Source organism: Rhinoderma darwinii, chromosome 9, assembly GCF_050947455.1.
Source record: "Rhinoderma darwinii isolate aRhiDar2 chromosome 9, aRhiDar2.hap1, whole genome shotgun sequence".
Taxonomy (NCBI): Eukaryota; Metazoa; Chordata; class Amphibia; order Anura; family Rhinodermatidae; genus Rhinoderma; species Rhinoderma darwinii.
In genome coordinates this window covers 31769886-31785331 of record NC_134695.1, presented here as the reverse complement: position 1 = coordinate 31785331, position 15446 = coordinate 31769886, and the positions used below count along the sequence as shown (strand labels likewise).

The following is a 15446-nucleotide window of genomic DNA, read 5'->3' as shown; positions in this document are numbered from 1 at the left end:
AGTGGGTGTCCTCTGTATGTTACGGGTAGCTAGCTCCGATTCCTGACATTAACCCCTTCGATGCAGCGATCCAAACCAATCGCTGCATCTTAGTGGTTTAACAACAAAAATGTCTCACAGGTATGGTAATTGGTTAGGTGTCACCCATTCAATGATGTCAAAACACCTCCAAAAACATCACTACAGAGTAGCAGATCTCCAAAACAACATTGAAGACCATGAGAAAAAGGAGTTGAGCCATAAATACACAGAAAAATATATAGTTTTATTATTACATCCAAAGTTAAAGACACAAAATATAAAAACACAACGAGGTTTTAAAACTGAAAGGTCAGTAGGTGGATCAATTGTCTAGACCCTACACACAGGTATAGTGTAAATACTGAATGTTGAAAATTCTATTGACTATTGGTTTATTATAAGAAAAAGTAAATGTTGTCTCATACAAATAGTGCTGATTGACTGAAACAACTTTTATACCATCCTTCTATTAAATATCACATGCATATCAATGGAAATAAATGACATATATTAAATGATGTCTAGAGAGTTACGTCTAACTCCTCTTATTGCATGGTCCAGGACATAAGACAGGAGCAAAAGTGACCTGAATTAACCTGGCATAAAGGGAAAAACCAAAGTCCACCTGGCAAATACCAGGGAGATAAGTAGATCAGAACTTACCCATGGAGGTTAGGAATAAAGTGATCCACCCGGTGTTGAGGCACCCCGACGCGCGTTTCGCATATATCGCTTCCTCAGGAGGTGTAAGGTGCTGTATGTCCTGTCCATTTAAATAGTCTCCTCTATTATTTACAAGTGTGTTCCGGTATGTCCATTTCCTAGGTCTACGGCGCATGCGCGGGACTGCTCGAGGTCACGGGACCACAATCCCCCGTCGTCATGCGAGCAGGGCGCCTGCGCGTTTCCAAAGACGCGTCTCCAGGGAAACAGCGCAGGCGCAGCGCAAGCACATAGACGAAGGGAGACAGACATGGGCACTCGGCATCTCCGCAACATGTGCAACCCCAAGGAAAAGATTACCATGCTGTGAGTATTAGTGTCTATCTGTGTCCATCTGCTTTCAGAACATTTTCCCATGTCTTATGTCCGGGACCATAGATTATGTGAACTCCAAATTTATTTGTTGGTTAGTGCTACAAGATCAACAAGAGTTGAATAAGTGATAAGTACCCCGTACATAGAAGACTATGTAGGATAAGGAGGTATATAAATAAATAAATAAAGTGAATATACAATATAAACGTGAAGGAATGAGAAACATCCCAGTATAAAAATAAAAGAAATAATCAATAATGATATTTACACACAGTGAATTAAATACATGTAAAGTTGAATACAGAAGGTAATAAGAAATAATAATAATAATAATAATAATAAATAAATGAATAATGAATAAGTGAATAAAAATAGTGAAAATATTGATAATAATAAATAATCAATAATAGGTTGATTAACAATAATAAATAATCAATAATAAGTAATAAAAATAGTGATAACAATGGAAAATGCAATGTACAAAATACTACTAGTTAAATAATTAATCAAAATACATTTGGACACATGGGAAATTTGTTTTTGAGGACCTATACTCAATGAACAAAAGAATTTGAGTATTATTTAAGAGCACAGTAATTAGATAACTTCCCTTTCTTCGACATCCTACTCAGATGGTCAGACAAATATTCATCGGGATATCGTTGTTCCAGTATTCTCAAGACATCCAGAGGGTTACGTTTTTTGTGGATATCGTTCAAAAACTAAACTCAAAACAGCAAAAAAATACAATTAATATCGTATAAAAAAACAGGACATACAAAGACCTCCTTTATTAAAAATGACTTAAAAAATTGCAATGGGTTGATGAGATATTATAAAAAGGCAGAAAAGCTCAGTTGTTCATTAAGCCCAAAAGGGGTCAAAGTGCCTAACGTGGTAATCCATCTGCACTCTTTTTGTTCAAGAATCTTCTTTGCATTAGCACCTCTGACACCACAATGCACCATGTCTATCCCCCAGGCCATGAAGGTTTTGGGGTCACATCCATGGTGTACCTTAAAATGTTTCGGGATGGTCTTTAATAGAGACAGGTCGTCAATTTCTTAGTGGTTTAGTGGTTTGTAGCAAATCGGCAGCCATGCCATCCGATAGCAAGGCTGTCGACTGCTACTATGGCAACAGGATGCCTAACTGGCCTCCTGACTGCCAGTACAGAAGCCGATTTAGGCCCTGACCGGAGGCGGAGCCTGATCGGCTTGCGGTCATTGAACAACTGACATTTCTAATATATTGCACTACATAGGTAGTGCAATGTATTAGAACATCAATCAAACAGTTGCAGCTTCAAATCCCCATTCGGGACTAAATAGAAGTGTAAAAATAAAAGTTGTAAAAAATACAATAAAAGTTTCAAGTAACGAACTAAAACACAATCGCCCTTTTTCCCTTATCAAGTCATTTATTATTGAAAAAAATAATAAAGCCATACATATTTGGTATCACTGCGACCATAACCACCTGAACTATAAAAATATTCTGTTTATCCCGCGCAGTGAACGCCGTAAAAAAAAACTACAAAATACTTCCATAATTGCTGTTTTTCTGGTCACTTTGTCTTCCAAAAATTTAAATAAAAAGTGATCAAAAAGTCGCATGTGTCCAAAAATGGTACCTATAAAAACCATAGCAAAAAAACAAGCCCTCATACAGCTCCATTGACGAAAAATTAAAAAGCTATGGCTCTTACAACGTGGAGACAGGAAAAATACATTCTTTTTACAAAAGAAATTTTATTGGGAAATGGCATATCTAGGGAGAAATTTAAACTTTTACTTTGCACCTTCCGTAGCGCAATCATTTATGAAAAATACCTGTGGGTTGAAGATGCTCACTACACCTCTTAATAAATGCCTTGATGGGTGCAGTTTCCAAAATGGGGTCACGTCTCAGGAGTTTTATTTTATTATTTCACATTAGAGCCTCTGCAATTGTGAACCAATACTTTGTACGTCGCCAAATTAGGCCTCAATTTCGCATGGTACTCTTTTACTCCTGAGCCTGGTCGACTGTCCAGGCAAAAGATTAGGACCATATGTAGGGTGTTTCTAAAACCGGGACAACAGCATAATAATTAGAGAGCTGTCTTGTTATGGTGGCATAAGCTGGGCACCACATATTGGCATATCTATGGAAAAAAACTGTCAATGGGGCGTTTCTAACTAACTAAAAGGCAAGGGGGAGCGATGTCTTCGCTCTGACACTGTCCAATCCGCTGCGGACAGTGTCAGGGCGGCTTGCGCTGTGTTCCCTACTGCGAGAACAAACACAGACTGGATTGTTGTGCTGCAGATAGCGTGGGCGCGCAAGCACGCACGGCCGTTCACGCGCACATAGACGGATGTAAGTAGATCTCATTGTCTCCTCCTCCTCGTCTCTTCTTCTTCTCCTTGTCTCTGCTTCTCCTCCTCGTCTCTTCTCGTTCTGTCGCAGCGGGAGTGCTGACGTCGGTGAGCGAGCGAACGGCCGTGCGCGCATGCATGAGTGTGCGGGCGCGCGCATGCTATCTGCAGCACAACCACCAAGTTTGTGTGTGTTCTCGCGGGAGGGAACACCGCGCAAGCCGCCCTGACACTGTCCGCAGCTAATTGGATAGTGTTAGAGTTCAGACATCACGCCCCCTTGCCTTTTAGTTAGTTAGAAACGCCCCATTGACCGTTCAGGGGCTTATTTACATATCGGGCGCCAAATATAACGGCAATGACATGTAATAAGGGAGGTAGTTAGAAAAATTATTTATGTGGGACCCTGTTTGTGAAGCCTTTCCTATAACATGCTGCACATGTTTGGGGAGGTGAAAGGTTCTCTTTAACTTTCCATAATGAATAAACATACTTTTTGTTCGTGGGACAACCCCATTTAATAACATTAGGGCAAATAGACTTTCTTCCTAAAATGAGAAATCCATTAAAAAAAACTAGAAACTGGCCTTTGAGTAGAACATTCGGCAATCTCTGGGAGATTGGAAGTCATTGGATCCACCACCCAAAACATATTTAGATCAGGCAGCACAACTCTCAAAGTTTTTACGCTCTTACTGAAACTGTTGGAGAGTGGTGGCTTCTGGACTTAAAAAAACTAGTAGACTAAGAAAACAAGAATTTATAGCGTTTTAGTTTCCAGATGTTGAAAACCCACATTACTCTCTATGGGACTTCTTCCCACTAATGTTACATTTAATGACCGCATAAGGATCCTAAGTTTTCTGAATCTCATGTGTGCTGTAAAATATATTTTGGCACTTTTTAAATCCTAAATAGTTGATGGATTTTCAGCTCAGATGTTGTAATAAATGAAAATACTAATATATTACAACTGTTTGTTTTAAAAGCTGGTAAAAGAAAATGCATGGAAAGAAATGTATCAATCTCACCAAGGATTGCTTCCACGAAAAGCTGTACCCCAGAGAAGGAACAAGCGAGAACAACTGAATCTCCATCAGTCATTCTGAGTAAGTGTTTTCAATGGGAGATGTTCTTATTTACTTCCGTCTTGATAGACCAAAATGTCGTGGTGTATCAAGCCTTATAAAGGATCTATGTTCTAAAAATAAATGTATACAGCAAATAAAGTAGAGACAAACAGATGCTTATTCCATCACACCTCCATGACCATATCTCCCACTGCTGATATGGTACTGCAGCCAGGTGTAGGGGAGGATTGGTGAAAAGAGCTAGATCATGAAGGGACGAGTAGCTTCATGGCGTAAGTCCTGATGGAATCCGCCAGAGAATCCCTTCCCACTGTGTATGTTTTTCAGCAGTAACTCTCCTCTGCAGCGCAAAGTTTCATGTGAAGTGGGACCTGTCCTTTTAAAAGAAACAAAAAAATAACCTAGTATACCTTCTCGATTTCCCATAGAGGGATTTCCGATCATAGTGCGGTGGTGCTTCGACTGGAATTCCCAGTCCCAGGCCAACGTATCTTGCCTAATTGGAAGATACATCAATATTGGCTGACTCTTATGGGCCCATCCGATCATATACCGGACAAAATTGAACAATGTTTATTTGCCAATGAATCCTCGACTCCCCACTCCCTCAGATGGGACACATTCAAAGCTTATCTGTGTGGTTGTTTGAGTTCCACGATTTCATATATTAAGAAAACCACAGATCATTCAGAACTAGATCTACAGCAAAATGTAAACTATGCCAAATCACTCTGTTTCTGACCCTACAGATACTCACAAGGCTAGTTCGTTGGGTCTGTCCCGTTTATGTACACATCAAAAAAATCTCAAGATAAAACGTAAGGGGTTTTTTCGTTTTTTACCCAACAATACTATTTTGAGATGGGGAATCAATCGAGCCAGCTATTGGCACATTTAATAAGGCGAGAGAGTGGATCTAATAGTATATTGTAGATTCGGGACCCTGGGGGTTCCATACTAACTGAGGCATGGGCCATTACTACCAGATTTAAGGATTATTATGCTACCCTGTATAGTTCTTCTATAAATCACTCTGCAGCAGATGTCTTGAAATATTGACAGGATCTCACCTTTCCTACCTTATCAGCGACTCAAATGACTGGACTAGATGCCCCTATTACTTGAGAGGAATTACAGGAGGTTGGGAGCGTCCCTGCTCTGCCGGGTGAGATCGATATTAGTATAGATCTCACCTGTTTAACCCCTCAGATGCGGTGCTCAATAGCGAGCACCACATCTGAGTGGTTTTGGAGAGAGGGAGGGAGCTCCCTCTCTCTCCCACCGACACCCGGCGATACGATCGCCGAGTGTCTGTGTCTCTAATGGCAGCCGGGGACCTAATAAAGGCCCCCAGGTCTGCCTGTAATGAATGCCTGCTAGATCATGCCGGAGGCATGACCTAGCAGATGCCTGTCCGTTTAAAACAAAAGTATTGCAGTGTATTATAATAGCGATCGCAGAATCGCATATTAAAGTCCCCTAATGGGACTAGTAAAAAAAAAAGTTTAATAAAGTTAATAAAAAAAAATGATAAACCCACTTTTCCCCTTACAAACTGCTTTACTATTAAAAAAACAAAATAAAGTAAAAAAGTTACACATATTTGGTATCGCCGCGTCCGTAACGACCCCGACTATAAATCTATTACATTATTTAACCCGCACGGTGAACGCCGTAAAAAAATAAATAAAAAACGGCAGAAAAATTGCTGTTTTCTGTGAATCCTGACTTTAAAAAAATGTGATTAAAAAGTGATCAAAAAGTCGCATCTACTCCAAAATGGTACCAATAAAAACTACAAGTATTCCTGCAAAAAAAAAAAGCCCTCATACAACCGCATCGGCGAAAAAAAAACTACTTTACGGCTCTTCAAATATGGAGGCACAAAAACAAATAATTTTTAAAAAAAAGCGTTTTTACTGTGTAAAAGTAGTAAAACATACAAAAACTATACAAATTTGGTATCGTTGCAATCGTAACAACCCGCTGAATAAAGTTATTGTTATTTATACTACACGGTAAACGGCGTAGATTTAGGGCGCAAAAAAGAGTGGCGAAATTTCAGATTTTTTTCTATTCCCCCCCCCCCTCAAAAAAAGTTAATAAAAGTTAATCAATAAATTCTATGTACCTCAAAATTGTGCTATTAAAAAATACAACTTGTCCCGCAAAAAACAAGACCTTATACAGCTATGTCGACGCAAAAATAAAAGAGTTATAGCTCTTGGAATGCGACGATTGAAAAACTTAAAAAATAGCTTGGTCATTAAGGTCCAAAATAGGCTGGTCATTAAGGGGTTAAACTGTAGTATTATTATTATAGTAATAGTGTTACAGTAGTTCAAATAACTAATTGATTAACAATAATTTTGTATTGTATCAAATATGAAAGTAATGCGGCCCGTCAACTTCCCATTTTTTCTATATGTGGCCCACTTACCTGACCGAGTTTGAGACCCCTCATGTAGACTATAAAATCCTCACTAAAATATTAGCTAAGCGATTGAATCAAGTCATTCTAACAATTTTTCACCCAGATCAGACTGGATTTATACCTGGGAAGTCCACCACCGTTAATCCCTTTCCGCAAAATCACGTACAGTTGGTGATGGAGCTAGCTCAGGAGCTGAGCCCGCGCCATCACCGCGGGGTGCCAGCTGTATGTTACAGCTGGCACCCTGATGTAACGGCCAGGACCAGAGCTAGCCTCCGATCCGGCCGATTAAGCCCTCAGATGCTGCGGTCAATAGAGATTGCAGCATGTGAGCGTTTTTTAGCCACTGGCACCCCAGCAACGTGATCGCTGGGTTGCCGGTGGCTGCAATTTTAACCGGAGGCCTAATACTGGCCTCTCGGTCTGCCAGCAACGGAAGCCTCCTATTCCCCGCTCGGAGGCGGGGCCTAAAAGGCTTCCGGTACCATCTGCAAGATGGCGCCGCCTCAGCTTCCGGCTCAGAAGCTGAGCTGGCGTCACCAGCAGTGGGTGTCCTCTGTATGTTACGGTTAGCTAGCTCCGATTCCTGACATTCAAACCAATCGCTGCATCTTAGTGGTTTGTAGCAAATCGGCAGCCTTGCCATCCGATAGCAAGGCTGCCGACTGCTACTATGGCAACAGGATGCCTAACAATGGCCTCCTGACTGCCAGTACGGAAGCCGATTAGGCCCCGACCGGAGGCGGAGCCTGATCGGCTTGCGGTCATTGAACAACTGACATTTCTAATATATTGCACTACATAGGTAGTGCAATGTGTTAGAACATCAATCAAACAGTTGCAGCTTCAAATCCCCATTCGGGACTAAAGAGAAGTGTAAAAATAAAAGTTGTAAAAAATACAATAAAAGTTTCAAGTAATGAACTAAAACACAATCGCCCTTTTTCCCTTATCAAGTCATTTATTATTGAAAAAAATAATAAAGCCATACATATTTGGTATCGCTGCGACCATAACCACCTGAACTATAAAAATATTCTGTTATTTAGCCTGGTTTCCGCACTCTACACTCCACAGAAACTGCCCTTACTAAAGTCTCAAATGATCTCTTGGTGGCTAAATCGGACGGTAAATCCTCTCTCCTTATTCTTTTGGATCTCTCTGCAGCCTTTGACACTGTAGACCACAAACTCCTACTTAACATGCTCCACTCTATTGGCCTCAAGGACGCGGCTCTCTCTTGGGTTTCCTCCTATCTTTCTGACCGCTCGTTCAGTGTGTCATTTGCTGGTTCCACCTCTTCTCATCTTCCCCTTGCTATCGGGGTTCCGCAGGGATCAGTCCTAGGTCCGCTGCTCTTTTCTCTCTACACAGCTCCTATTGGACAAACCATCAGCAGATTTGGCTTCCAGTACCATCTCTACGCTGATGACGCCCAATTATATACCTCTTCCCGTGACATCACCCCTGCTCTAATACAGAACACCAGTACTTGTCTGTCCGCTGTCTCTAACATCATGTCCTCTCTCTATCTGAAACTGAATCTTTCTAAAACTGAGCTCCTTGTGTTCCCACCATCTACTAACCTCCCTAAACCTGATGTCTCCATCTCTGTGTGTGGCACTACCATCACTCCTAAGCAGCACGCCCGCTGTCTCGGGGTTATTTTTGACTCAGATCTTTCCTTTACTCCTCACATACAATCACTTTCACGCTCCTGTCATTTTCACCTCAAAAACATCTCCAGAATCCGCTCTTTTCTTACGGAGGAAACCGCGAAAACTCGCATTGTTGCTCTTATTCACTCTCGTCTTGACTACTGTAACTCATTACTAGTCGGTCTTCCCCTCACTAAACTCTCCCCTCTCCAATCTATCCTCAATGCAGCAGCCAGGCTCATCTTTATGACCAACCGCTACACCAACGCCTCTAATCTGTGCCAGTCACTGCACTGGTTGCCCATCCCCTTCCGACTAAAATTCAAACTTATTACTCTCACCCACAAAGCTTTCCACAGTGCTGCACCTCCTTACAGCTCCTCCCTCATCTCTGTCTACCACCCTACTCGGGCTCTACGTTCTGCCAACGACCTTAGATTAAAATCCTCCATAATCTGAACCTCCCACTCCCGTCTCCAGGATTTCTCTCGTGCTGCACCCGTCCTCTGGAATGTGCTACCCCAGACAATCAGATTAATTCCCAATATCCACAGTTTTAAACGTGCCCTGAAAACACATCTATTTAGACAGGCCTATAACATTCCCTAATCTGACTCCTTTCCATGGCCCTCCATTTAGATTAGTCATCAGAATAAGATTCCCTCACACTCCTCCCCTTCATGTCCGTCATACACGGATACTGGCTGGTGACCGGCTCATGCAGCTTTATGTTACCACCGCATGTGTATAAAAATGGCCGGACCATTGTACAGAACAAACACTGTTACACTTTGTGTCTCCTTTATTTCCTCATAGATTGTAAGCTCTTGCGAGCAGGGTCCTCACTCTCCATGTTTGAACTGTAAATGATCTTTGTCACTATGTAATGTCTGATATTGTTTGTTTCATGTCCCCTCTAAATTGTAAAGTGCTGCGAAATATGTTGGCGCTATATAAATAAAGATTATTATTATTATTATTATTATTATTATCCCGCGCAGTGAACGCCGTAAAAAAAAACTAAAAAATACTGCCAGAATTATTGTTTTTTTGGTCACTTTGTCTTCCAAAAATGTAAATAAAAAGTGATCAAAAAGTCGCATATGTCCAAAAATGGTACCTATAAAATCCATAGCAAAAAACAAGCCCTCATACAGCTCCATCGACGAAAAATTAAAAAGCTATGGCTCTTACAACGTGGCGACAGGAAAAAAGGAGAGAAATTTAAATTTTTACTTTGCACCTTCCGTAGCGCAATCATTTATGAAAAATACCTGTGGGTTGAAGATGCTCACTACACCTCTTAATAAATGCCTTGATGGGTGCAGTTTCCAAAATGGGGTCACTTCTCAGGAGTTTTATTTTATTATTTCACATTAGAGCCTTTGCAATTGTGAACCAATACTTTGTAAGTCGCCAAATTAGGCCTCAATTTCGCATGGTACTCTTTTACTCCTGAGCCTGGACGACTGTCCAGGCAAAAGATTAGGGCCACATGTAGGGTGTTTCTAAAACCGGGAAAACAGCATAATAATTAGAGAGCTGTCTTGTTATGGTGGCATAAGCTGGGCACCACATATTGGCATATCTATGGAAAAAAACTTTCAATGGGGCGTTTCTAACTAACTAAAAGGCAAGGGGGCGCGATGTCTTCGCTCTGACACTGTCCAATCCGCTGCGGACAGTGTCAGGGCGGCTTGCGCTGTGTTCCCTACCGCGAGAACACACACAGACTGGATGGTTGTGCTGCAGATAGCGTGGGCGCGCAAGCACGCACGGCCGTTCGCGCGCACACAGACGGATGTAAGTAGATCTCTTTGTCTCCTCCTTCTCCTCGTCTCTGCTTCTTTTCCATGTCTCTGCTTCTCCTCCTCGTCTCTTCTCGTTCTGTCGCAGCGGGAGTGCTGACGTTGATGAGCGAACGGCCGTGCGCGCATGCATGAGTGCGCGGGCGTGCACATGCTATCTGCAGCACAACCACCAAGTCTGTGTGTGTTCTCGCGGGAGGGAACACCGCGCAAGCCGCCCTGACACTGTCCGCAGCTAATTGGATAGTTTTAGAGTTCAGACATCACGCCCCCTTGCCTTTTAGTTAGTTAGAAACGCCCCATTGACTGTTCAGGGGCTTATTTACATATTGGGTGCCAAATATAACGGCAATGATATGTAATAAGGGAGGTAGTTAGAAAAATAATTTTATGTGGGACCGTGTTTGTGAAGCCTTTCCTATAACATGCTGCACATGTTTGGGGAGGTGAAAGGTTCTCTTTAACTTTCCATAATGAATAAACATACTTTTTGTTCGTGGGACAACCCCATTTAATAACATTAGGGCAAATAGACTTTCTTCCTAAAATGAGAAATCCATTTAAAAAAAACTAGAAACTGGCCTTTGAGTAGAACATTCAGCAATCTCTGGGAGATTGGAAGTCATTGGATCCACCACCCAAAACATATTTAGATCAGGCAGCACAACTCTCAAAGTTTTTACGCTCTTACTGAAACTGTTGGAGAGTGGTGGCTTCTGGACTTAAAAAAACTAGTAGACTAAGAAAACAAGAATTTATAGCGTTTTAGTTTCCAGATGTTGAAAACCCACATTACTCTCTATGGGACTTCTTCCCACTAATGTTACATTTAATGACCGCATAAGGATCCTAAGTTTTCTGAATCTCATGTGTGCTGTAAAATATATTTTGGCACTTTTTAAATCCTAAATAGTTGATGGATTTTCAGCTCAGATGTTGTAATAAATGAAAATACTAATATATTACAACTGTTTGTTTTAAAAGCTGGTAAAAGAGAATGCATGGAAAGAAATGTATCAATCTCACCAAGGATTGCTTCCACGAAAAGCTGTACCCCAGAGAAGGAACAAGCGAGAACAACTGAATCTCCATCAGTCATTCTGAGTAAGTGTTTTCAATGGGAGATGTTCTTATTTACTTCCGTCTTGATAGACCAAAATGTCGTGGTGTATCAAGCCTTATAAAGGATCTATGTTCTAAAAATAAATGTATACAGCAAATAAAGTAGAGACAAACAGATGCTTATTCCATCACACCTCCATGACCATATCTCCCACTGCTGATATGGTACTGCAGCCAGGTGTAGGGGAGGATTGGTGAAAAGAGCTAGATCATGAAGGGACGAGTAGCTCCATGGCGTAAGTCCTGACAGAATCAGCCAGAGAATCCATTCCCACACTTGTGTGGCATAACTGTGTATGTTTTTCAGCAGTAACTCTCCACTGCGCGCAAAGTTTCATGTGAAGTGGGACCTGTCCTTTTAAAAGAAACAAAGAAAAAAAATAACCTAGTATACCTTCTCGATTTCCCATAGAGGGATTTCCGATCATAGTGCGGTGGTGCTTCGACTGGAATTCCCAGTCCCAGGCCAAAGTATCTTGCCTAATTGGAAGATACATCCATATTGGCTGACTCTTATGGGCCCATCCGATCGTATACCGGACAAAATTGAACAATGTTTATGTGCCAATGATTCCTCGACTCCCCACTCCTTCAGATGGGACACATTCAAAGCTTATCTGCGTGGTTGTTTGAGGTCCACAATTTTATATATTAAGAAAACCACAGATCATTCATACCTAGATCTACAGCAGAAAGTAAACGATGTCAAATCACTCTGTTTCTGACCCTACAGATACTCATAAGGCTAGTTGGTTGGGTCTGTCCCGTTTATGTACACCTCAAAAACATCTCAAGATAAAACGTAAGCTGTTTAATTTTTTACCCGAAAATACTGTTTTCAGATGGGGAATCAATCGAGCCAGCTATTGGCACATTTAATAAGGCGAGAGAGTGGATCTAATAGTATATTGTAGATTCGGGACCCTGGGGGTTCCATACTAACTGAGGCATGGGCCATTACTACCAGATTTAAGGATTATTATGCTACCCTGTATAGTTCTTCTATAAATCACTCTGCAGCAGATGTCTTGAAATATTTACAGGATCTCACCTTTCCTACCTTATCAGCAACTCAAATGACTGGACTAGATGCCCCTATTACCTTAGAAGAATTACAGGAGGCTATCCGAGATATGGCACCTAATAAATCCCCGGCCACTGACGGGCTTCCAATAGAAATATATGGGAGGTACCAGGAGCGCATAGGCCCACTCCTACTTGATACCCTTAACCAAGCTTTGACTACTGGTTCTCTCCCTTCTACGTTTTACGATGCTTCGGTTATAGTACTACTTAAACCTGATGAAAACCCTGAAGACTGTAGCTCCTCTAGACCAATTTCATTAATCAATATAGACTATAAAATCCTCACTAAAATATTAGCTAAGCGATTGAATCAAGTCATTCTAACAATTATTCACCCAGGTCAGACTGGATTTATGCCTGGGAAGTACACCACCGTTAACCCCTTCCCGCAAAGTCACGTACAGTTACGTCATGGGCTCTAGTGTGTTAGCGCATTCCCACTTAACTGTACGTGATGGTGATGGAGCTAGCTAAGAAGCTGAGCCAGCGCCATCACCGCCGGGTGCCAGCTGTATGTTACAGCTGGCACCCTGATGTTACGGCCAGGACCGGACTAGCCTCCGATCCGGCCGATTTAAGCCCTCAGATGCTGCGTTTAATAGAGATCGCAGCATGTGAGGGTTTTTTAGCCACCGGCACCCCAGCAACGTGATCGCTGGGTTGCCGGTGGCTGCAATGGCAACCGGAGGCCTGATACTGGCCTCCCGGTCTGCCAGCAACGGAAGCCTCCTATTCCCCGCTCGGAGGCTGGGCCTAAAAGGCTTCCGGTACCATCGGCAAGATGTCACCGCCTCAGCTTCCGGCTCAGAAGCTGAGCCGGCGTCACCAGCAGTGGGTTTCCGCTGTATGTTACGGTTAGCTAGCACCGATTCCTGCCATTAACCCCTTAGATGCAGCGATCCAAAGCAATCGCTGCATCTTAGTGGTTTGTAGAAAATCGGCAGCCATGCCATCCGATAGCAAGGCTGCCGACTGCTACTATGGCAACAGGATGCCTAACAATGGCCTCCTGACTGCAATTACGGAAGCCGATTAGGCCCTGACCGGAGGCGGAGCCTGATCGGCTTGCTGTCATTGTACAACTGACCTTTATAATACATTGCACTACATAGGTAGTGCAATGTATTAGAACATCGATCAAACAGTTTCAGCTTCAAATCCCCAAGTGGGACTAAAGAAAAGTGTAAAAATAAAAGTTGTAAAAAATACAATAAAAATTTCAAGTAATGAACTAAAACACAATCGCCCTTTTTCCCTTATCAAGTCATTTATTATTGAAAAAAATTATAAAGCCATAGATATTTGGTATCACTGCGACCGTAACGACCTGAACTATAAAAATATTATGTTATTTATCCCGCGCAGTGAACGCCGTAAATAATACTGCCATAATTGCTGTTTTTCTGGTCACTTTGTCTTCCAAAAATGTAAATAAAAAGTGATCAAAATGTCGCATGTGTCCAAAAATTGTACCTGTAAAAACTATAGCTTGTCTGGTAAAAAAACAAGCCCTCATACAGCTCCGTTAACAAAAAAAATTAAACCGTTATGGCTCTTACAACGTGGCGACAGGAAAAATACATTCTTTTTACAAAAGTAATTTTATTGTGAAATGTCACATCTAGGGAGAAATTTTAATTTTTACTTTGCACCTTCCGCAGCGCAATCATTTATGAAAAATACCTGTGGGTTGAAGATGCTCACTACACCTCTTAATAAATGCCTTGATGGGTGCAGTTTCCAAAATGGGGTCACTTCTCAGGAGTTTATTTTATTATTTCACATTCGAGCCTCTGCAATTGTGAATCAATACTTTGTACGTCGCCAAATTAGGCCTCAATTTCGCATGATCGGGTATGTGCACACGATAACTGCAATTACGTCTGAAATTACGGAGCTGTTTTCAGGAGAAAATAGCTCCTGAATTTGAGACGTAATTGCAAGTAATCGTGTTTTGCGGGGGGCGTCTTTTACGTCCGTAATTTGGAGCTGTTCTTCATTGGAGTCAATGAAAACGTCTCCAATTACGTCCCAAGAAGTGTCCTGCACTTCTTTTGACGAGGCTGTAAATAGGTCGTGTGAACCCAGCCGTACTCTTTCACTCCTGAGCCTGGTCGAATGTCCAGGCAAAAGATTAGGGCCATATGTAGGGTTTTTCTAAAACCGGGAAAACTGCATAATAATTAGAGAGCGGTCTTGTTATGGTGGCATAAGCTGGGCACCACATATTGGCATATGTATGGAAAAAAATCCAATTTTCTCTCTGCAACATCGAGTGCACCCTCATTTCTGCAAAACACATGCGGGTGAACATGCTCACTATGCCCCTAGGTGATTACCTTGAGCGGTGTTGTTTCTAAAATGGGGTCACTTCTGGGGGGGTTGTACTAGGGATGTCACAATACTAGAATTTGGACTTCGATACCGATACTTCGTTTAGTATTGCGATTTCGATGGCAAAACGATACTTTGCCAACTGTAATAAAAAAAATAAAAAGTTCTTCCGTTTTCTGATGTGAGGCGCGTGGTGTGATGAATTTTGAATGGTGCCTCACATTAATAGTAATTAACCCCATCATGTTTCTCAGTCATAATGGGTTAATGTGTGAGGTACATGATGGGGTTAATTACTATTAATGTGAGGCACATGGAGGTTAAATTCATCACACCTTGTGCCCCACAATAAGTGAAAGAAAGCAGGTTTTATTTTATGATTTTTACAGCGTACACATCATAAATGATGCAAAACAATTGTTGTGAAGGTTATTACGGCCGCGCCAATACCCAATATGTGAATATTTTATGTATTGAGACTTATTTTAATGTTT

General features: G+C 41.7%; 1 protein-coding gene across 2 annotated transcripts in view; it reads left to right on the top strand.

Annotated features, from left to right (window-relative positions):
* Nucleotides 1-15446, top strand: part of VRK3 (VRK serine/threonine kinase 3) — a 109071-nt gene that overhangs the window by 22764 nt on the left and 70861 nt on the right. Inside the window, exons 4-6 of one of the 2 annotated variants that reach the window (XM_075837478.1) lie at nucleotides 847-1050; nucleotides 4409-4528; nucleotides 11395-11514. In XM_075837478.1, coding sequence (XP_075693593.1) covers nucleotides 847-1050; nucleotides 4409-4528; nucleotides 11395-11514 — 444 coding nt within the window. The remainder of the gene's footprint in view (nucleotides 1-846; nucleotides 1051-4408; nucleotides 4529-11394; nucleotides 11515-15446) is intronic. The other variant, XM_075837479.1, reaches the window with a different exon arrangement.